The 24,807-nt window shown below is 42.2% G+C and overlaps 1 protein-coding gene across 4 annotated transcripts in view; it reads left to right on the top strand.

The window, feature by feature from the left end:
- Positions 1-24,807, top strand: part of LOC146507054 (tetratricopeptide repeat protein 28-like) — a 189,000-nt gene that overhangs the window by 35,017 nt on the left and 129,176 nt on the right. The window contains exon 1 of one of the 4 annotated variants that reach the window (XM_085179396.1): positions 6,626-24,762. The exons of the other annotated variants lie outside the window; for them this stretch is intronic. Within the exon in view, the coding sequence (XP_085035522.1) occupies positions 24,736-24,762 (27 nt within the window). The 5' untranslated portion in view covers positions 6,626-24,735. Of the gene's footprint in view, positions 1-6,625; positions 24,763-24,807 lie in introns of those variants that run through there. 4 annotated transcript variants of the gene reach the window in all.

The raw sequence follows: 24,807 nt of genomic DNA, 5'->3' as shown, positions 1-24,807 counted from the left end.
GAATTGGTAAACAGACTGGCACTTTCATAGCTTACACACACACACACACACACACACACGCTCTATTCTATGCCTTTAAAGGCTTTTCTATCATGGACTCACTCACCCTTTGATGGATGCCTCGGGGGAAATTTGGGATGCTGCATGGACTGGAGGAGCTGGGGATTGAGCCACTGGCCTTCTGGTAGGTGGACAACCCACTCTATCTCCTGAACCACAGTCATGAGATAATTCTGTTATCAAATGTTCAACTAACACCCATCTAAAATTTTATGTAGCTTTTCATTACAGTCTGCTTTTTTTCAGTGCTGACGCTAAAATGCACCAGTGAGTGTTTGAGCATGAAGTTGGTAAATTAAGAGCTTTACTGCCACACAGGTGATTCCAGTTCCAGCCTGCGTCATGGTCCACTTACCCTGTGAATTGTGAGCACAACGGGCTCTGAGTTTGCTTCACCTTTTGCCATTGAATTATAGATCTGAAAAATTTCGTGTGACAGATAACATGCTATTGGCTCAAATATAGACATAACTGTGTGGCCACTAGTAAGAAGAGCACAAATGCTGCATTGGGAGTGGTTTTGGTCTGGGAAAGAAACTGCAATACTTCTCCACATGTGTGCTGTCTTTGATATGCAGAACTGCAGAACCTGAAAGCTTTTCTCTGATTTCCAACTTGTTTGAGTCCCGATTAAGAACTGAGTCTTCTTCCAAATGCATTCATCACATAAAAGCAAAATCAGCTTGGTCCATTTTCTGCTGATCCACTTGAAGAGAAATGAGCTGGGTTTTTACAAAAAGACTAGAAAACTCTCTAAATTTGAATAAAATGATACTGACATTGCCCTTTTTAAAATTTCTGTTCACATAAAGTAGGCATATTTGATCCACGTTAGCCTAAATGCCATGGATTCAGCAGTCTTGGCCTTTTGCTTTGTCTTTCATTAACATAGAAAGTCCTTCTGAATAGATGCTCTGTGTCCCATGACTTGATGAGATGTGGTCTTTGTTATTGAAAGCATAGGTAAAATCCGATGCTGTATTCGGAGCCAAAATGACACAGAATAAATACTTCCCAAGCTGTGTCACTTTATCCAGAGTGCAGGCCAAGAAGAAAAATTGCTTTGTTCCTGACACTACTGGCGTGAATCATCTTGCCTTATGCCAGCACTGAAAGGGAGCCCAGTGACTACTCATACATTTAATTCTCTGACTTTCTGTATATTCGGCCATGCACGAGAACATCACGCTCAGCCGCTCGGATCGCGGGGCCGCACGTTGTTCAAACACAGAGTCACAGCATGCCAAGGGATGACAGGCTGTGTGAAATGGAGAGTGATGACACCAGTACAAAACAGGGGTCTGGTTGAGATGACCCTTAAACATGGCAGAATACTCTCGGCTCCAGTCAAGTGTTTAAAAAAGCCTTTTCTCTTCGATCTCAGGCTGCTGGCTCACCTACACGCTGCTCACTCTCTTACCCGCCTCATAAATATACTGTCGATGCTTCTCTCCGTGTCACATCTTTCTCGCGCCACAAAAGACACGTAATGTGACTTCTGGGCAGTAACATCACTCATCGTATTATGATGTAAGGACCTCATAATTTTATGGTACATACATCAGAAAATAGCGTGTCGTTGTAAAGCCTTGCTTGGATCCAGGGTAGGAGCACATACACAGCTGGAGTCCGCTTAGCAGAATCGGTGCTGAACTCCACGAATGATAAAATGCTGTATTTTGTCTTAGAAATGGTCAGTATCTTATTCTTATTCACCTTGCACTTTCCCCTACGCTTTTACCTCCTTTTCCCGCCTCTTACGCACAGCCTAATACATTTCTGTAGGAAAAATGAACTGGAGCTTGCAACCCGGCAAAAGTAAATAACCGAGCGCATGAATTATTGATGAAGTGCGGGACCTTTTTTTCCTGGAAGCCCATCTTGATGTTTTTAACTTAAAGCTCTCAGTTGCAGGATTCCTATCTGCATGCATATAAACCTGCACGTGTGCATGGTTTTTACTATTCAAAATGATGCAGATTTCTGGGATTTGGCTCCGTCTAATTCGAATCGGCTCTTGAGTTTAGGTCATATTGGCCCGTTTCACACACATTGACTTAAACTCTGCTGTGTTTTTGCCCACTGGTAGCACAATGGGTGGCGTTTTCTGTGAGAGCCCACACGGTGTTTGCTCTAATATGTGCATGTACACAAACACAGTGGAATAGCTTCCCGATAGTCATTTGACATTTTCCCATTGATCTACAGGTGGTGACCATTCAGCAGTGTGCTAGTGAAGACCGCTTATAAGTAAACATGTGGGTTTCAAAGAAATTGTCTGTGTAAATGTTTCATTGTAAGCGGAAGAACGCGAATTCAGAGTCTCGAGGATATACAAAAAGCATTTTGGTGAGTAACTCTGAATGTAAACAGGCACTTTGTTTATTTACAACAAACTCTAAAGGGCACCTGACCTGAGAACTAAAATGAGGACCTGATGATCTGACTTCCCTTTAAGCAACAACATTCACACAGTTTTTTAGAGAATAAATCTTGTAGCACAACCTTATATTTCATCGAGGTTCTTTTAAAGGGCATTAGCTGTAATTTTTAAAGTAAAGTGCTCAGATGCCGTAGTGATGCGCTGCAGCTGGACGCTGGAAAGCAGCACTGTAAAATTCATTTGCACGTTCTTATAAATCATGTTTGAAGTTTTCTGTTACTGTGATCGCTTCTTTTGTGTTATGCCATAGGGAATGCATCTATGACAGAGAACTGTGTACTTTCACACAGTATTATGTCTGTGAAGGTTCTCAGTCATCCAGGTCATCGTAGTTAAAGGAGCTTGCAAAGAAAAGCGTCTGGACTTCTTTAAGTTGCTTGAAGACAGAGGGACAAAAGGACCCCCTGACCCCCTTTGTCCCTCTGCGGGGGGATACTCCCACTAGGTTTAAATCTGGGACTCCCCACCATTTGACCTTAGAACTGAAGAAGCTTCTCGGATGAGAGGTGAAACGTCTTCAAGCAACAGAAGTCTAGACATTTTTCTTTGCTTTCACACAGTATATATACTGTATGGAAGTCATACTGAGACCACATCATTTTTGTGTGATTTGTTTGGCTGTTTTAGAAGGTTGCAAATGTTTAAAAACGGATTTTTTGAATGGCTGGCAATTTTCAATTCAATTTTATTTATATAGTGACAAATCACAACAACAGTCACCTCAAGGCGCTTTATATTGTAAGGTAATGTCCCTACAATAATACAGAGAAAACCCCAACACTCAGGTGACCCCCTATTAGCAAGCACTTAGCGACAGCGGGAAGGAAAAACTCCTTTTAACTGGAAGAAACCCCCGGCAGAACCAAGCTTAGGGAGGGGCAGCCCTGTGCTGTGAGCAGTTGGGAATAAAGGGACGGACAAAAAACATGATGTGGACGACAGGCAGTGATAATAACTCCTGATTGGTGTTTAAACACATGAGGAGCTGAAAGAGGTGAGCAGTGCTAATTTTGACAGCAAATTTTGATCCAGTTTTAGTCACAATTTAAGCATCTAAATTATTTTAGATTTAGTGTAGTGTCAGCTTATTAAATATCAAAAGATAGTTGTAGACTAAATCTAAAGTTGATTGAGTTGACTAAAAGATAAAGTGTAAACGCTTGTCATGCTTTTACCGGTAAAGAGTTTCTCCACGCTGTTAACAAAACATCTTATTTCCTTGACATCAAATGTGAAATGATATTTATCCTAAAGTAACACGAAGGAAGACTGTGGCACAACCAGTTTTACTGCAATCGTATGTAGTGAGCTCGAAGTGGTTGCCACAATGACGGGGACCAAGTCTGCGACCACTCGCAATCAGCTGCCATCTCCAAAGTAACAGCGATAATATGGCAAAAAGATGGAGTCTGTCTACTATCACTTTATAATTGAAGGAGGTCAAGTTTTCAATTACACACAATCTTTTCATGATAATATATGAATAACTGTGATAAATGTGCAATAAAAAAATCTGTTGTTGTCTGCATGCACAAATAAATTCACATTAATGACTTACAGTCAGCGTCCCACCCATTCAGAAATTCCTCAACGGTGAATAATGTAACTACAAAATGCCGTAGTTCCCCACCGTTCATTCAGGAATATAAGCAGAATCCAAGTAGACCCGGTGCAGTCACTGACACAAAGTCAGAGGGATAGCAACGTGTTGGCAATCGGTCTGGGTTTCTAAATTATTTTTGGAGAAAAAATAAATAAATCACAAAGCAACCACTAATTTTTCCCTCATTGCAAGGAGGTTTTTCTCTCTAATGTGATTGTACAATAATAGCTGATATCTTGTAGCAGAATGCTCCTAAAGATTTCTTCCATGGTATCTTGTATTGTATCCTAAACCTATGTCCTGTTTTCCTGGAAGCACATGCACGCAGGAGTAGATGGCAACATGCTGAGCAGGATGATCAAAAAGCTGATGCAAACAAGGAATTTAATTTAGAGCCACTGAGAGAAGTGTACAGTACAGCTATTCTCTGCGGCTCATATCAGCATGGGCAATTTTGCTCACATGATGATGCAATGTGAAAATCGTTTCAGCAATAGCTTTACACTCCAGCGTATGTGGCGAGAAGATCACCAGGACCTCTTTCTTACAGTTACACACCACTTGGTGCTTGGCTTAACCTCTTTCCTTAAGTTGTGACCGTACAACGATACAAGAATATTATTATTTTTAAGTAATCCTGCATACATTTATACATTTATTATTCTTTAAAATTTATTTTGTGCAGCTTGAACTTTTCGAAATTCAGACTTTGTGTTCAGTCATATGGAATCTCCGAGGAAACGTCCCAGTTATTACAGGCGAATTAAGCAAGCATTATCTGCAGAATAAAACTAATGACTGAACATTCACGCTGATGTTTGTCACAATACAGAATGACATTTCTCTGCATTGGTGCCATTCATATTCTTAATTGAATTTCATTACTCTGCCAATAAAGCACTTCACACTAACACAATCTGACCTCATCTGAAATTCATTATCTGCACCGTAAACATTTTTTAGTTATTTATTTATTTTTGCATATATATTACACTCCTTTGCATCAAACGGTGCGCTGCCTATCTCAAGTCCTTTTAGCATTTTTCTTCATTTGCATCTGCCTCATATTTGTTTTAGCCCGAGAGACTGTTGACGTGGGGTAATGCAGCGCACGGAGACAGACGTCTCGCACGCCTGCCGGCCCCTCCGTATCCATCCGTCTGTCATGTTAACGACTTTAAATGCTGGCGCTTTGCATCTCTCTCACAGAGGGTAAAGTGTCATGCGGCGCCCCTGTGGTGCTGCCTCCCTAGAGCCATGTGGCACCAGAGAGTCTGCTTAATTATTTATGATATCAGTGAATTAAATAATAACTGTGCTTTGGATTTTCTTTTCTTTTTTTTACTATCCAACGCTGTGATGTTGAGTGGTCAGTGATGTAATATATCGGCCTCTTTGCCCCCGAGTCTTTTGCTACAGCATTTTGATAAGTCATTAAACTGTATTACGCTGATGAATTATTCACATTTCCCTTTTACTCTTTCAGTTTCACTGTGCTGTACTCTGCATCCACTCTGTGCACCTCATGTGTGGCTTTCTTTTATTTCCTCTTCTATCTCAAAGTCTCCCAATTGTTTTTGGCTTCCTGGAACTGGATGCAAGGATGTTGGGGTGTTTGCAGCCAGCCTCACCCTCAGCCTTTTTTTTTTCCACCCTCTTTCACTTGTTCATTTCACACTGATTCTCACCTTCCTCCCCTTTTCCACTTATTGTTAAGCCGGTGAATGACTTGGCTACCTTATCCACCCCCCTGTTCCTTTACCGGCTGGTTTAAAAATAAACAGGGTGGTGGTTTGGCAGTGGCGCTCTGTTCTAGTTTGTTGTAGGTAGCGTTGCACTGCCTGCTGCTCCAGATGCTCAAAATTACGCAGTCCACACTGCAGCCCCTTCGCTTGCTCAGGCTGCTTGCAGCTGCCACTGAAAGGCTGGGATTTCACAGACGCTCAGTCGGCGTTTCTTCACGGGCACCATGCACGAAATTACGCCACATTATTGCAGTTTCAGCACCCCAGAATCTTGCTCAGCGCGCTCTTTAAAAGACTATTCTTGACACATTTGAATAAGATAATGAATGAAGCAAATGTTGGAACACAGATGGGGTTTTTTAATGTGTCATCGGCTCATGAACGCCGTCCAATTACTAAAAAGATGAGATGTAAAGGATGTGTCGCTTTTCTCCCTCACTGTGACATTTGCTCGCACATGTAGTCCTTGTTTCTGGTCCAGTGAGAGCTTCACTGAGGGAGTCATATGAGCCCAGCACAACAATTAATCCTGCCACTCATCAGGAAGTTGCTTGAAAATAGCAGTGGTTTATAGTGGAATTATGCTCTGCACTAATTAGAGGGTTAGCACTGACAGCGTCAAGGAGAAATGGTGAACTGGAGCAATATCATGTGACAGAGTCTGCTAATGCCGTCTTTTCAACACTGAGGAGAAGCAGATTCTGTCAATATTCCTCTGCCTCATTCATACTTTTTTTTTTTAACAAATCTCTCTCTCCCCCCCCCCCCCCCCCCCCCCCGTTTGCCTTGCTCCATCCTTTTCTCCTCCACCCTTTCTTTTCTTGTCACCCAGCCAGCCCTCTGGCTGTGCGCGCCTCACAGTTGCCATGGTAATGATATAGTTTCTCATCTCTGTAATGTGATGTCTTATTAGCTTTCATTGGGACGTGTGTCACTATTTTATTTCACGCGCCATTTGGTGAGCTTCGGTCTCCTGTTTGGAGAAAAAACCTCGTGGCTCAGAGGTGAGCAGTGAGTGTACTGACAGCACGGCGTGAACGTGGCAGTGTACACGTGTCGGGGGTCCCGACGTTGAGGAAGGGGACAAGATTGAGTGATGCACAGCAAAGGAGATATATGGGGCAACGCCTGCAGTAGCTGCACTACATGTTCTCCTCTGCATTAACCTGCAGAAAAGATGCAAACGTGAATAGTGATATCAATTACACAGCGAAAGGCATGTTTGTCCCAGGGTAGCTCAGCCTCTCTCTCTGTGCTCTGTGAGGCTGGTACATCAGGGAGGGGGTTTCAGCTGCTACCCAGCAGGAGGCACTGTGTGTGTGTGCTTTCCACCATCCGCTGAAAAAGCACTTTATTTGTACTACAGTGCCTACTACACAGTATCTCCATCTGTCTTGCAAGGGTTTTGTCGCTGGGTTAGCTGACGGGCAGCACTGATCGCGGTGATCTTGTGTTAAAACCACCACTGCTGTAGCTGCACTGCATTCATTTGCACAGTATGTCTCCTTGATAATCAATTCCTCTATTTGCATTGTGTTGGCTTTGGAGACTGTGTCCTTTTGAGGTGCAATTACACCTTATGTTTTTCCTCCTTTGTGTGCGTTTTGAAGCAATGCTTTGAATGTCTGTGGGAAAGGGGGCTTCGATCAATAATCAGTCAATATCAGCCCAGATGCTACTGTCAAACACATCGATAAGGTTTCTCCAGTGGTGGTTTTCATCTCTCAGTATGTATTAACTGCCTCATGTTAGCCCGCGGGGCTTTTAAAAAAATGACCCTCCTGCTTCATCTGCCCTGTCTTTGCAGATGCAGATGTCCGTACACGGCTTCTGTTGAGAAGTGACAGCCAGGGCTGTGCGACTGTGACTATTGAACTGGCTATTGGGGTAGTAATTGCACATTGGCTCTCTTAATTTGCACAGGATTGCTGCAGCTGAATAAAGATGTTCAGTTCCTCACTATTTCCAATTTGAGAGTACTCTATATTTCAGTGGGGGGGAGGTGTTAAATGATTTTCGGCAGCCAGTCTGTGTTTTGTACTCGAAATCTGCCTATTTTGTGGTGGAGGTGCTAGAACTGGCATACCATCATGATTGTTTTTGTTGCAAGACAGAACATTTTGGATGGACAATGAGAGCATCATAAAGAGCCATTTAATTTGGTGTGCAACATAACAATCGAGAGGAATTTCTTTAAGTTCTCGTGCATTCTCTGATTGACCGCTTGCCTCTTCAGTTTGTCAAACATTAGACTAAACTCACAAAGTCACAAGAGCATGCACAAGTATGTTTTTACCTTTTGAACTTTGTGGGGCAGCCTAACAACCACGCCATGAGGTTTAATTTACACAGTCTCCACCCACCAAACTGTGCTGAAATACTCCTTTGAAGTTGCCTTGTAGTAGCTCCTAATAATGCTCTTAGAAACCTTCTTTTGGCTCTGATGATGAGGAAGTAGGTGACAGAAAAATACTAAATCACATCTTCTGATATTGGTGAAAAGATCCTAAACATTCGTGGTGTAAATTAAGTGTATGTAGAGCTAGGACTAAGCCAAAACTTGGGAAGTCATGTTTGGGTGTCTCCTCTTAGGGTGCATTTTCTTTAAAAATGTATCCTCGATAGGCTCGTAGAGGAGGGATGGTGTGCTTTGGATGGCATCTGTTGTCTTTCCTTCTCCTCTGGGCGCCATGCCAGGCATGCGTTTGTCAGATGGCAGTGCTGGTAAGATGGAGGCTTCTGATATATCTTGACAGGTTCGCGCTGCACTCTCCTTGACTGGGCCATTTGTAGTATTTTCAGACCTTGGCACATTATAATTTGTATCTACATTTGTCAAATCAACATGCTGTTCATTTAGTAGTCTTACAGAAGGAAGCAAGTCTGTTTAAAAACTGAATTAACGTCCTGAACTTTATGGCTGATTTAGGTTTAGCCAGCAAATCAATCTAAGAAATCTTAATTTACCTTGCAGAAAATAGACAGTGATGCCTTTATTGGCTGACTTTGAGACACTCTTTCCAGGACAAAGAAATGTTAAGTCTTTGTCATAAAGTAGCAACTTGACATCATCTTTTGCATTTTCTAGCTTTGTTACAGCACAGTCGGTCAACTGTTGGCAGTCCAAAAGACATGCTATTCAGTCCAGGGTCCTGCTTTACATAAAATCCAAAGTCTGCATGCGATAAAAAACTTCTGACAAAATAATTTGTGCGCAAAAATGCTTTTCGTTTATTCCATTTCACCTCTAGGGCTTTGCACATACTTTAACTTATTTATGTTAGCTTCACTGATTCCAGGACTCAGTATGTGCCAATAAAACATTAAAAGGCAGTCTCTTTTAATATTTTGCATGCGCGTTGCTCCTCTCACACAGCATGGAGAAGGGTGATGATGTAAGGAATGACTGTGCTGCGGGAAATAGTTTGAAACTCAACATCCTAAAAAAATATTAAAGATAAATATTTGCGTGTGTCTTTGAGGAATCAGTTAAAAATACTACCAATGCAATAACACTAGTCATGAAATGGTATTGTTCACGCAATATCTGGATCGCCTGTCTGTGTTTTCATGCAGACTCGTTTCAGGCTGCAAGAGTTGATTATACGTTGTTTAAAAATGTGAAATTTGGAGGTGTCCACTCTTCAGCTCACTTCTCTGCTTGAGACAAGCAGATTTAGGTCAGTGAGATTTGAGGTTGGCAGAGCGACTGGAGAGCTTGTTCTGGACTGTCAGAGCTGCCCTGTATACCATCTGGATGGCTTGATAGTGCTGCAAAGCCAGTGATCCTCTTTTGAGGAGGATCTGCATAAAAAGATGCCTCCAGTGCAACTCTACCTCTGGTGTATCCAAACCAAACTTACCACATAATGGTACATACAGTGTATCCACCTTTGCGCGGGAGTATAACCTGGCATAACGGCTCCCAGGTGTCCAACAGTCACGACTCTGTGAATGTGTTAATCATCCGCTCTGAGCACCAGAAAGTTTTTTTTTTCTCCTTTAAACAGCTCTGAACATTCTTACTGCCTTCAGCCCCCTGTGTCAGTGCTGTCATGTCCGGGATGTCAAGACGATTTCCACAAAGTCGTTCAGGCAGTCACAACTTTCATGCTCAGAAGCAGCCCTTTATGCCTCAGTAGCAGCTAATCGCTACAGCAAGATGAAGACCGAACACTTAACACTGAAAGCTTTTACAGCCAGGATTCACTTGTCAGATTTGAGAGGTGTAAGGTGCGAGTTTGCATTCTCAGATATCAGTGTGTGCGCGCGTGTGACAGACAGCTTGAATGTCGGTGTGAAAACATCGGCTTCCCCACCTTTCTGCCTCTATTCAGCTCGCATTTCTCTCCGGTTCAGAGGGTTTCTGATAGAGCCAACTTAACAGAAATGCCTGAATGGCGAATGCGGCTGATGAGAAAATCCCCTTTTCTTTATTCCTAAATCCACTTCTTGTGGAGATGCCGTTTACTGTAGTAATCGTGCCTCAAGCACCACTTCTTCACAGCCTGTTGTGGAGCACTCTTCCTAAGTGGGAGGTGAAAATGAACATTGCCGTGGCACCAGTTATCATACCTTTGATTTTTATCCCTGAGTGTTAATAAATTTCGTGTCAACTTTAATGAGCACATAATCCACTGATAATACAGACTAATTTAGTGTGTATTTTGAGTGTGTAATGAAGCCCAGACAGAAATTTATACACTGTTGTGCAGCTGGCAGCTTTATGAAGGCAGTGTGGTTGATAATACTTAAATCAATTAGTAGATCTAAGTGGTGTCCAGAAAGGTCCTAAAACCTTTTTACAACTTGAAAAATCTTAGTTGTTTTATAATTGTGCCTGTTATTGTGCAATTGTTCTTACTATATTTGGCACACATGTAATTTACAAAGTATGAGATTGTACTTGTTTGCTCTGTTGCGTGATGTCATTTTGCTTATCTCCACATGGACCACACACCGTGTGGAGTGAGTGTGATGAAAGACAATGGGTGATTGATGCACACAGAGCATTCACACATCTGTTGTGCTCTTCGGGGGGAGTTTTGAGGGATGCCCAGCCCATTTGAGAGGTGCTGGAGTGTGGGAAGATGCAGTTGGGACTCTCAAAACACAGCTTTTCCCAACATTACATCATCTCCTGGTCTTTTTCTTCAACCACATCAAACGGTTCTCATGCTAGGCCTACTTAGCTGGGAAGGGCAGAAGTCTACTGGGCTTTTGGCAGGCCTGAAACATGGTCTTCTAGTATTCATGTTTTCTGGCACCTGTAAACCCTAAAACTGACCCAAAATGGAAGTCGTTGTTATATTTCAGACACTGCAGTTATTTAAAGCCAGTGGGCTGTTTGCTGTTTGCTGGACAGAAGTGCTGCTCCAGATGTTTAAACAGGAATATACAGGCATAAAGGCCTTTTGATTTAAATGTAAAAAATTGGACAGAAACAATGCTATTACTTCACAGCATGGATGTTAGAATTAAACATTGTGGCTGTAAAAATGGATCACAAAATTCTTCTAAATTCAATTTTATTTATATAGCACCAAATCACAACAACAGTTGCCTCAAGTGTCTTTGTATTATAAGGTAATTGTGATAAACCACAACAATCAAATGACAGTGGGAAGGAAAAACTCCCTTTTAACAGGAAAAACCCTCTGGTAGAACCAAACTCAGGGAGGGGCAGCCATCTGGCACGACTGGTTGGTGGTGAGGGGAGGGGGAAAGGACAAAGCAGCAGGTCTTCACTGTGTTTGAACCACTCTGTAGGATGGTTTAACAGGATCCAAAATCTGAGCCCCTTTAAAGCCCCTGTGCTTTAAAGAAGAGGCTTATATTGTTTGGTTAGAAGGAATCCAAAAGCCACATTTCGTACAGATCAGTTCAGGCTGACAACAGGTACAGTGATATTGTGTCTTTGGGGCCAATGCATCTATGATTTAGTGAATAAAAGTGTGATTATTGATTCTATACATACATATCTGTATGTATATATGCAAAAACATACTGTACAGTGTGTTAGATACATTGAAAAGAAAAGGGATAGTTTTAGCATCTGACTCTAAAGACTCTACTTGACGCTACAAAACCGTGGCCAGCTGTTATAAATAGTCTGCTTGATAGAAACAGTGGAGTGAAATCTGCTCTGCTGGACGCACAATGTAGTGACATCATTTCTAAATTATGCTCTATAAGAAAAGATTTGGTATCAGTGCACATCGGCTAACACGCACAGTCCTGTGAAATAACTTCTCACAGGGCTTTACCATGCAGTCCTGGGAGAGCTAAGTACACCCTATGTCACGTAGTTTGTAGCACCAGCTATAGCTTCAATAACTTCACATTTGACTTTATCAGTGTCTCACGTCATTGTTGAGGAATTTTGGCGCACTCTTTACAACATTGCTTCGGTTTTGCAAGCATTTGTTTATCCACAGCTCTCTTAAGGTCTCAACACAGCATTTCAGTCAGGTTGAGATCTGAACTTTAACTGGGCCGTTGCAACACCTCGATTCTTTTATGTTTTAGTCTGTTGTAGATTTGCTCCTGTGTTTGGGATCTGAAAGGTTGACCTGCGCAGACTCCTTGCAATCAAAAGCTGAAACACACTCAAGCTCTGAGCCAACATTTTTTTTTTTTTTTGTAGATGCAAAGAGGTCGTTGCCCTGTTTGTATTTGTGTGACTGAGCAATTAGCTTCCTCCGAATTAAGAGATAGTTTTGACAAGCTAAGTGTGTTGGCTCAGCTAGCAGTATCTCAGGATCGGGGTGCATGAGAGAGGCCCTCTTGTTTACAGTATTTCCAGAGTATTTTTATTTCTTTAATAAATAATTTAGTGTCTCTGTGTCGATACAATATTGCCTCCCAAAATATCACTGTGTTCTTTTTAGAGAGAAAATGTTTTCTCCTTCCAAACAACTTATGCTTGTTTCTAACCGTATTGTTGTGAAATTCAACATTTAACATGCTAAAATCTGAATGCTCCAGAAAACATCAAAATTTCTGCTTTTATAGAGGTGATCACACTCACTGACGATCAGTTAATAAAATGCATGTGACTAGCAGCACCTGGCAGCTACTTATCCTGTTAATCAGTATGGAAACAGTAATTGTGTGCTTAGTTTTTGCAGCATTGCACAGACTCCTGATAAAACTCCTTTTTCACAAGACTTACATGCTGATATTGAGATATCTGTGATAGGTCAGTACTGATCCATTATATCTGTTTCCTGGTCAGTGATTGTGGCTCTAGTGTTACGACTGGGCAGCACAGCTTACACACTAGCTTGTTCCAAGCACACTGAACCAATGGTTTACCTCTCTTGTGTCCATTCATCCTCCCATTTTCCATCAAGTTTATCCCAGAGTGTAAAGTACTACTGTTCTGTCAGCACTGCTGTCATCTCCAAATTCTGTACAAGGTGTCCTTTGGCAGCTGGGCCTTGACACATTGTTATATGCCAAGAGATAACTAGCCACCATCAGGCGGGTGGAGAGGAGGTGGTGGAGTGAGTCAGGAGAGTGTCAGTCAGGGAACTGTGGTTTGGAAACTGTTCAAAACATTCTGAACTTTGTTTTGCTGTGTTTACATTTGCTGATTTGTGTATTTTTCTCTCATAACCCTCTTTTGTTTTACTTTCATGGTTAGGTTCAGTGGGTGTGGTAAAGTCGCCTTTTAGATCATTTTTTGTTTCAGTTTTGGTCACTAAAGACTATTTGCTTACAGTTAGGATTGCCTGTGGTTTGAAATAGAACATTGAACCTGAAAATGATGTTTACTTAGAGTTGTGTAAATGTCATGCATCACTCCTTTGCAATCATCCATAAGTGGAAATTTTGAAATATTATTTCAATTTGCGTTTGCTTAGGATTAGACTTAGCGTTGAAAAGGTAAACCTCTTAATAACATTTTGCCTTTTACAATCCGGTGAGTTAAACATGATCTAAGTGTGATGTAAGGGGTTCTTTACAAACATCCGTTAGCAACAAGCTGGAAATGACAGGCCAAAGGTCACCTTGTGTTTAATTTGGAGACGCCAGCAGCTTTGATAAAATGGCATTTTTGATGCACTGACAGTGACAAAGGGCTGGTTTATAACCACCATTTAACTCTACCACTCTGAGTAGCTCTTTATCATGAGTCATGTCCAGGCTCATGAAATGATTGAATTCAACTAAGAATAAATCCAGAAAATGAGCCTTTTTCACTTGAAGCATCATCATAACAGCATCGTAATATTGGATTGCCTTTAGTTACAACACAGATTTTGATCTGGCAAAAACAGGCCTCTGTTTTTCCAGTGCGTTTCAGCCGGTAGCTGGACGGTGATAGAGATGTTGTGATGTGATGAATGCTAAATCGAGTCAGATGAAGTGATGAGTCACAGAGGAGTGTGTCCGCGCTGAGGCTAACTGAAGGCTGCATCTGTATCTGGCCAAGCTGTATACCGAAAGGGTGGGGGTGGGGAGGTAGTGCGAAGTGCAGGGTGCGAGTGGTGATGGATGAGGACTGAGCAAGAGAAGGACGAGGCATGAAATAGAATGAGGATGAAGGACAGAGAAGTCCTGGCCGGGCCACGGAGGGGGAAGAAGAGTGCGAGACAGAGATGGAGAGACTGAGAGTCAAGAAAGAATGAGGGTCAGAGGAAGAGAGTAACCTACTCTCAAAACTGCTGATGTTTGCACTGCTTGCTCTCTGCTGCACGGTGGATTCTCACTTAAATTTGCATTTACTTACACTGTATCAGGTGAGTGTATCAGCGATGTGTTCTTTGCAAAGGCAAAGCCTTTACCTTTAAAACTTTAGACTTTTTAAAATCTCCCCAATTAGATTATTAATTGTCATCTGCTTTAATTGAGTATTAAAGCAGATGACACTTTGAAAAGGTGAAGGCAACGTTTATGCATTCAGATACCGATTTGTTTGCATTGTTGAACCTCCAGTGGATTTAAAACCATTCTTTTTTTATAGCCTGTTATTTGTTGCACAGATTCCACCAGAGGACATCCTGCACATCAAGCCTATTTATTTACATCACCGTCATCAGACTAAGAAACATGTTTAACTTATCAACCTGCCCCAAATTGAAATATTTTTGTCTGCCTCAGGCTTTCCGACACTAAGCAGGTGAACTGCAGAGCTGGGATTCAAAATAAAGAGTCTGATAACGTGCTGGGATGGAAAAGCTCAGTGGGGCGTGTGATTCACCATTTTTTTCCCCGCATCTTACATCAAGAAATAAAGTGCAATCATATTCTTTACAGCGTCACGGTAATATGAATGTAAATATTTCACAGGTTTCATACTTGAGTGGAAACCTTTCTTCTGTGCTTTATCAACCGCAGTTCTAATGACCTTCCAAATAACCATAAATCCCGGACGTCCCGCTGTGGATCTACGAATCACTGCTGAATTGTGGGTGAAATGTAGCTTTCCTTCCGGCTGTGAGCTGTCATGATCTGTTTGAGAAGCGCGAGATTGTATTCATGCGTGCACGCATGCTTACATGCTGTACTCTCTCTCCTACACACACGCGTGTCTGTCCCCCCACACACACACACACATACAGTGTGGAAACACAGACAGGCGGATTCATCAGTCACTGAGCCTCACACAGGGTGGTCGTTTAAAGGAAGGAGTGTCCTCTCTGTCTCTTACGGTTCCTCTCTTACTTTAGCTCTCAACAATTAGTTTATCTGTCACATCCTGTCCCTCCTCAGTTTTAATCCACTGCTCTCACTCTTCTGGGCTACTTTAGCGCGTCCTGACCTTATTTAAGGTTGTGTTTGTTTCTTCGGCTGACCAGTCGGGGAGAGGGATCGGATGTTAGCAGGCTAGCCAGATGGCTGGGACTGGAGCAGACCCACTGGCCAAACTGGTAGCTGTGGTAGCAGACAGCAGCTCTGTGGGGAGCAGTTTCAGCACCACTGCTACTCCTGGCCCAAAAATGCTAATTAGCCATCTTTTGACAGGTGTATGGACAGTCCTGGGTTTTGTGTTACAGCCTTAGAGTTGACTTAGAGTCATTTTGTCCCAGGTGTATTTTTCCCGGGACTCTTTTCTTGCAGACTCTTAGCTGACAGGAGCTTGAGCTGGAGTGGGATGAAGATGATTTGAGTAGAAAAGTCAAACAGAAGACAAGGAGGATTGACAGCAGGGGAGGAAGCTGGTGGGGGTGAGAGGCAGCATGTGTGAAGAGTCTGATAGGAATGGACTGGAGCATTTCTGTCCTTGGAGTGGAGTCAAACCCCCCCCACGACTTCCCTCTTCTGCTAGATCAGTTACCGAGCCGCTACATGATGCGTATCAATAACACCGGGTTGCCATACTTCTCTCAAAGTGTTTGCCGTAGCTTGCCCGAGGACATCCTGTTAGCCACCTGTTAATAAAGGATCTCGAATCATAAAAGTGCGCTTTACATAACCCTCGTCTCAGAGGAAGCAGAGAGCACAGCTGTTTGACTCAGCCGCACTCGAAAAACATCGCCTGCATGCAAATGAAGTCATCTTGCTGATGCATTAGAGCACTGCCTGCTATCTGAGTGGTCAGGGTGAAGGAAGACAACTAATCAGGGCAACAACAGCGCTACTTTCCTGTATCTGAGCTCTCTGTATTTCAACCCGTAAGTCAGGTGTTGAGATGAAAAAGAGGCCCGCCTGTGCTACATGGCTAATTTAAAGGATTATCACCTGTTCTACCAAGACACATTAATCCTAATCCGACTTTAACCCCTTTCATCTCAAGTCAGAGTGATTAAGGAGTAGACTGGCCTAATCTCTTCACAGCAGTGATCACGAGCTACCTGCGCTCGATGGGACAGGAAGCGTCACGCTAAAGCATCTACTGTACTCGACACCCCAACTGTGTTTCTACCAATTACCACTCTGCATAAGTAAGGACTTTTTACTGAGTCCACTGTATTATTTTTAAATCTCCTCGCTTCAAAAGAGTTCATTCTCAACTGATGTGCTCTCTCAGGATTAGATTAGTGAGGGCAGGAAGAGCTGTCATTGGCATAATAGGCCTTAAGTATGAAGGTATTATGGTATAATTATTGAGTAAAAAATACTTTGTTAAAGCAAATCACAGTCTCTTGCCTGGCTTTCATGAATTTGCCTTTAACAACTTTGAGTAACCAAACCGAGGATTTTATGAGTACTCAAATATTTGCACAGTTAGTTTCAATTAATTGTAATCTGCTCAAGAGATCATCAGTCATAAATTGTAGCTTTAATGCTTTAATGTGCATGGTATGATTACCAGACTGTGGAATGACTTTGTGTGTGTGTGCATGTGTAGGAGTGTGACGGTAACACATGGATACATTCGATATGAGAGAGAAAGGAAAAAGAGACTGGGAAATTTTAGATGGATTTGGTGTGGTAGTGATGGTGGGAAGAAAGGTAATTGAAAAAGAGAGGCATACTTTTGGTTTTGGGGCTTTTCTAAATGAGGGAGTAGAGATGGGTGGGTCCGGCCACAGCATGGTTTCGTGTGTTTTTATGTGTGTGTATATCTGTATTCGTGGAAGCAGATAGACACAAACACATTCGAATGCATTGTCCTGTTCCATCTCTAAGTTTAGTGTATAGACTGAGGGGGACCACACAGGATCTCGGTCTCATGCGTTGGAGTGTGTGGCAACACTGTTATTATTGATCCTGCCACAGACGTCAAACCCCAGTGCTTATTTAACTGCCGGTCTGATTGAAACAATATGCTGGAGCCCGTTTCATCCGTGTCCAAGACCACTGAATTATTAAACACATCTCCAAAGCAAAGGTCTCTCTCTTTGCATAAAGTCGGAACAGAAATGCACTGCCGAGGGACTCCGGGGGATAAACAAGCCCTTCTTCATTAGTGTGATTGGAAGACGGGAAAGGAAGATGAGAAAATTAGTGGATGGGACTTAAGGAGAATAAAAAGATTATAATCGTGTGTCTTTATCACACATTAAGACTGTGAGGAATCACTGATTAAACTCTAGAATGTTTCAAAAAGAAAAAGAGCTTTTAATTGTATAATCACATGCTGTGTAGACTACAGATAAGAGTGTTTATGTTTCCTTTGTGGAAATAACATGGGCTTTTGGGTACATCAGGATATGGTTAAAACACCCCAGAGGCCTCTGTTAAATTATTTATGAATAGATGCATGGATGTTCTACATTGGAGAGATGTTTTATGGCTTCAACTCACAAGTTGCAAATTAACTGCAATACGCACACTGGCTGACACATTTGACTCGTGATTATAACTCAAGCCACAGATTTCTTTTTCTTTTTCTTTCACCGTTTTATTGTTTAGCACTGATACTTGTTTTTACTTCTTACTCATTGGCAGGTTTATCAAGACATGTCACAGTTTCAAGCACATGAGCCAAAAATAGAATCAGATTTGTGGACCTGAACTTTCAAAGAAATGCAAAGTGTTGCTAAGCTTATGGTAGAAGAAATGGGTTTTGCCATCATGTTAGCGGTAAAACCTAAATGACATTATTAGCTGATGTCTCGATGCACGCTCAAACATCCAGGTAAGTAAATCCCAAAAGGTTGATTCTGTTCATCTGGACGTAGCGGTTTCAGTGGGAGAAACGTTTCGTCACTCACCCAAAGTGACTTCTTCAGTCTCAGCTGATTGCAGGTTTCCCCAACCTCACAGCCCATTTTTCATTCAGTGGTATAACTTCAGTTATTGTGCAAATGTACTGTTTATAAGGTTGGGGAAACCTGCAATCAGCTGAGACTGAAGAAGTCACTTTGGATGACTGAAATCTCTACGTCCAGATGAACAGGATCAACCTTTTGGGATTATTGGCTGATATTAGCTATAGCGGGTAAAATAAGTACTGAACATCTAACCAATTTCTAAATATATTTCTAAAGGTGCTATTGACATGAACTTCTCACCAGATGTTGATAACAACCCATCCAATTCAAACATGCAAAGAAATCAAACTATAGAAACACAACAATCAGGTGATCGGAGCACAGTGTGAACAAGTAATCTAATGTCAATTAACACATCTTCTCTTTATGTTTTATGTGCGGCTTGTGTATCAGAATATCGGATTTTTGCATCACCAATGATTGGTATCTGTATCAGTGTTACAAATAATGTATCAGTTAGACAAAAAAAACATGTTGTTTGATAAATGGGATCATAATCTGAACATATAACCTGCTTGGTTGGCACACATAATGATAAAAACTGTAGAGTGTTAATGCGCCGGGGTTAATTAAATAAAGATAACAGTGTCTCTTTGTTGTGTTTTATTTTGCTCTGTGTCTTTGTCACTGGCTCTTACACTGTAGACACTGAACTGGAACAAGTGATGTTCTTATATGATTTTGTAGGAAGACAGTTATGTGTCTCTGTGATGCATATATGCTCTCTTCTTATACTGGAAAATATCTTTAAGTCTAAGAAGGTGTAGCACATTCCCACTCAGACAAACTGGTAATTGCATTTGCTATAATGATGCAGCTGCCAACACAAGGATTCAGCCTAGTTTTCTTGCTCTGGTGAGCAAATATTTTGCCCTGTTCTTCACTGTAGTCTGACTTCATGTAAATTGGTTCTTCTACAAAGACTCAGTGGTGTTGGTCGGGATGTCAAGAAGACCCAGCAAACAAATACGATTTGGGACGGTTTTCAGGGCCTGTGACATCAGCCTTAGCTTGGGGGCACATTGGGTGGTCAATGCATGTGACCTTTTCATAGCGGGGGCTCCATAACCCCCATCCATCCCTATTAGAGGACACTTATCAGGGACAGCAGCCAGAGTGACACACTCCCAGCTGGGCTTCCCTGGAGAAAATACTGTGAAGCGCAGGGATAAATCCCCACAGTGCACTGAGGTGTGTTTCTGTGTATGCGTGCATGTATATATATCTGTACGTGTGTGTGTGTGTGTGTGGTTGTGTGTATGAGTTGCTCTCTGCAGATAGGACCCTGTGACTCTGAGATATGCACAGGCTCATTAATTAGAAGCTCTCATTATCCCCCCTCAGGCTCCAGACACTTAATCAACACCAAGCTCAAACTAAGACACATGCATGCAGGCGCTCACACACACACACACATGAACAGCCATCTCACAGAGTCCACAGCAGGCTCCATTCTGACACAACATCATCTAAGAATACAGCTGTGTAAAAGAGGTGAATGAGTAAATGCTGATGAGGGTTATTTGTTTTCAGTGATGTACGGCACAGCAGAGTGGTGGGTGTCATTGCTGTTTAACACTTTTATTGTTCTAATGTTGTTAAGCATTTCAAAACAGATTCATCCGTCTGCCATGTCGCGCAGTGGAAGCAATCCGTCAAATAGCGTAAATTATATTCTTATGTTTTAAATTTCGATGCTGGAACAAATGAGCTTTCAAGACTTTTTGCTTTATGAACCTCGAATGCCTGCGAGGTTTACCAAATGTCTGTTCTGCCGTCTTCCAACATGAAGCGCTGACACTTTATAGCTACCGAACAGCGCGGTGACTGCCATGTTTGTACTGTTACGTTAACCTGTAAATATATCTGTACAGGGGATGTTAGACATTACATATCCTTGTGTTTGCATGTGTTAGTGTGTGTGCTTTACTGGTTTAAAACCTCAGCCCCTAAAATTAAAAGGATGCTGTTTTTTTCAGAGAGGGGGCGGACGGTGCTCAGCAACACTCTGATGTTGGACTTCAGAGTGAGTGCTGGGATAAATTACACTCAGACATTTGGAAGAGCTTTTGGATCACTATTCTTCAGTCGTGTGTTAAATACCTTTTCAGTTCTCCTTCTATTCAGTCGCAAAGTGCGACAGACAGGTTGCCAGCTCTAATAATACTTTTGGGTGGAGCCTCAGAGACTGTGTTTAAGCAGTTCAGATTTATGATAGGATGATTCCTCCTCCACCCAGTTATGAAGTTGTGGAAGAGCGTTCTTCCAGCTATGAAGTATAAAGCATCTAGCAAATAAGACGGGGAATGCTGTGAGCTCAGCTCAGTAGAATGACTTATATGTACAGTTAATAGTCAAATTTCACTTTTAAGAAATAGTTTTAAATGCACCTGTGCACGCTGAGGTCAGTTTGGGACATAAAGCATCTGAACAAGGCTGCCTGGGTGTTGATTGCACCCGATCGGGCTATGTCAGATCTGAACCAAGAGTTTGACCAAATAAAATGTGTGGCTTGTGGAAAGGTTTAGCAGCTATGAGGCATTTCACTAGAAACATTTTATGATTAAGTGATGCAATGACATCCCTGAAGTGGCGCCTCTCTAAACATTTTGCCTTCGCAATCGTCAGTGACGACATTGGCCCACAGTGTTGTATCACAGCAGTGCAAACGTCTGTAGTAGTAGAGCGACAGACCTTTGCGCCTTACTTGAATTCGTTTTATTGTAATGCAGTTGTCCAACGCCAGCAGACGAGCCTAACTCACCAACCCTCTGAACAAAACATACAGCGGAGACATTTTTGAGGGCGTTATTGGCAAGAACAAGAAAAGGAAGCGCAAACTTTTAAACAGCTCCAAGTTGTGGAAAATGAAAGAGGGGGGAGAGTTGGGGGGCGGGGGTTGGTTGTTTCCCTCTGAAGGCTGGAGTCTGATTTCCTGTGCGGCTGTGATTGGGAAAGCAGAGGCACGCACAGGGAGCCTGCTTCTGTATGGAGATGCCAGATGACAGGCTGTTGCTGAACAGCGCGCTGAGCTGGCCTTTGATTGGTCATCAAAAACGCCTTTTATGAAACAATCTCCTGTGTAAACCTGCTTTAGAAAGTGGGGCTTTAATGTGTGAGCGTGCGTGTGTGGATGAAAGAGAGCACAAGTGTAAATAGTATCTTATTCGTGTGGTGTGCTGCACAGACCCAACAGGAGGCATTTGTGGCCATGGGAATACAAGCTAGGGAAAAATATAGACACTGTATAATACAGGCACACATAACTCCCACCTCTCTTGACTACAAATGTGTGCTTTGATCACAGTGCCAGCTGCGGATGCGGATGCAGTGACAGTGTTTATGTTCATCCGAGTGTTTCACGGACTCATTTTGCGCAGCAGGAGTTTGTCCATCGGGCCATATGTCAGCTTCGCCCCTCCTCCTGCTGCCTTTTGTTATCTTGGTGACCCCTAGGTGCACTGCGGACCCAGCTGACCCTGAAGACACACTAGTTTATTGACTAACTCACAGCTCCATAGAGTCAATTACCTAAACCAATTGAAATCACAAGCCTACTGGTTAAACTGGTTTCACCTGCACTTCAATATTGACCATTTCTTTAATCCAGCTTTCCCCTTATTTGAGCTCATTTCTGAAAAATAGAGAGAGAGGCTTTTATTGTTACTCTCTTAGTGCTCAATCGTGTATCTGGTGATGAGTAGTCTATGTTTGTGCTGCAGGAGCTGGGTTCAGCATCATTAGATATGTTTTTCTGATGACAGCGGTGGTGCACTGATTGAAAAATTCTGGGTATTTCTGATGTTTATTTTTAGGGTTTTTTGTTGTTCCTCTTTTATTATCAGGCAACAAAAGCAATATTCATTATAAATGAATACCTGAACTGTTGTAAAGGTTTTGAGCCCCTCATGACACTATTGTTGAAAGAGCACTTTTAATCATAGAATTTTATAAAACTGAATCACAGATTAGAAGATTAGAAACGGGTAAAAGGCCAGTGGCAGAACAAGACACTGATAATTCAACTCATCGCCTGCTGATAGTCATTCTTCTTCAGTGTGTCTCTGACGGTGATTCCAGTGTGTTGTTTGTTATCATTTCCTCTCTTCTTAATTTAAAAGAAGCAGGTCTTTTTAAACCGTGCTCACCAATAATATTTCGCAATGTCAGATCCCTGATGTGCAGTAACATATTGCACAGTTTATTGCATCTGACAGTTCCTCTCAGCAGGAAGAAACACGTAAAGTGTATAGAAACAGGGCTGTAGCTGTCTCCAGTGTCCAAGGCTCTCTGTCCTTTGTAAACTGTACCCTTTATATGTGAATTCAGTCTCTTCTTGACATGAAAATATTCAAAATAATCAAGGACAGTAGCTTCTATTGAGAATGATCAAGGCAGCAAGCTCATGCAGTAGCACTGTGTAGTGTTATTTGAATTTTTTGAGCTTATTCACACCCGTTTATACTGCGATGACCTGCTAACAGATTCACTTCTTTGTGAGGTTGGACACTTCAATTTTTTAGCAGCCTAAGGTCAACAGTCGTCCCTCTTTATGTGGGGATGCACAGCATTACCAGTCCAATTATCCCACATATTTAAACAATAGCCAACATTTTGAATGTCTGTTGTTTACAAAAGTGAACGCAGCGTCACAGAAAATGTGAAAGAGAAAGCGATGGATGCATCGCTGCTGCGAGCAAAGATGATTACCAGACAGATGAGCAGCTGAAAAAACGGTCCACAGTAAAGGGAATACACCAATGTGCAAAGGCTATCGCAAAAGACTACAAAAACAAACTTTAGCTTCCATTTATGTTTCTAAGAATTTGTAAAATTGTATCCATATAAAAAGTAATGGCTGATGCCAAACATTTAACCTGCAGAGTTTGTTTTTGATGTCAGATACACCCACCTCTTGGCTTTGGTAAAGTATCCCAGATTCATTTATTTTGTAGGGATGTGGTCACGCTATAGGAGATTTTTGGAGAAAAATAATCACATATTCTTTTGATTCATACTGAACTGAACAGCTTTAATCATCTTCTGTGTGACTATTGTTTGTTGGAAAGTGAGGGCTATACCAACAACTTAAACTGACAGAAGGACATTTCCTGCAAATCACAAAACCCTGTCCTGTGTCTATAGCATGTTGGGCTGCCACAGCAATTGGCACGTGGTTAGAGAGACTGCTCGAGGATTTAGGATCTAGGGATGTGTCCTTGAGCGACGCACCAATCCACAGCCCGCCTCCTGTCTGGGTGGCAGCACCATCTAAGTGCGCAAATGTAAAGCGTACTTTTTGGCAAGTCTTTGGACGGCGGCGCTATGACCCTGCTTCCTTACGACCGCTCAGCTCCACTGCTACAAGTCTCTAAACTGTGAGGCTGGAGGAGCGCAGGGAAGGAAGTCATCAGAAAGCTGTAGTCCGGTTTTTCTTTTCTTTTTTTCTTTTTTGCTGTTGCGTGAACCAGGATATCCTTCCAGCTGCAGAAATTCCAGGGATTTTTTTTTTGGTGCTTGAACCCCCCTTCTCATAAAAGTAATCCTTGCCTGTCGCGCCGTCTCCACCGACCTCTGTGTGACTATTTCTCTACGAATACTTCAAAAAGTGTGTTTCGGCCGCTGGAAAACAGGATTTGACCACTTGTGATGAGTGATTTTGCATTTTGGTAGTCATTTCGCTTCCCTGTGGTCTGCTCCGCATCGACTAGGAGAGATTGGACACAGTTTATTCGCACCGCGCTGGACTAAATTTTGTAACCTAATTATAGGGAAGACTTCTCCTTCTTCTTCTTCTTCTTTTAAAGAAAAAACTTTAAGAATAAATTTTCCTGAAACAAGATCCCGATTGGTCCCGGTGGCGCTGATCTTGCGTGCCGAGTGAAGAGGGACCGGGTTCATTACGGACTCCTACTTTGGATTTACGCACAGGAACCTTTCACGCAAACAGTGTCAGTTGACACAATGTGTCTCTGATTTATCCTCCGAGCTTCAGTTGTGGATTTAACCGTTGTGTGATTTCTGTTGACTGTGCTGTCTACCCCGAAATTGCCGCAAAGCTGAGACTCGCACACCATCATGCATAGCTCCTTGGAGAAAATCTGCTGCAAAATCGAGGGAAGTCGAGAGGCAGCATGACTTGCGCTCTGGATTTCTTTGAATCTACATTCCTTTCTCATATAATATCTTAATGCTGTTCCATTTTGGTTTACAAATATGATGAAATGGCAGCCCCGGAAGAAGGTGAGTGTTTCTGAGATATTTTGATGATAACGTTTCTCTAGTAGA

This window comes from Neolamprologus multifasciatus, chromosome 12 (genome assembly GCF_963576455.1).
Source record: "Neolamprologus multifasciatus chromosome 12, fNeoMul1.2, whole genome shotgun sequence".
Taxonomy (NCBI): Eukaryota; Metazoa; Chordata; class Actinopteri; order Cichliformes; family Cichlidae; genus Neolamprologus; species Neolamprologus multifasciatus.
This window is presented reverse-complemented; position numbering and strand designations above follow the sequence as displayed.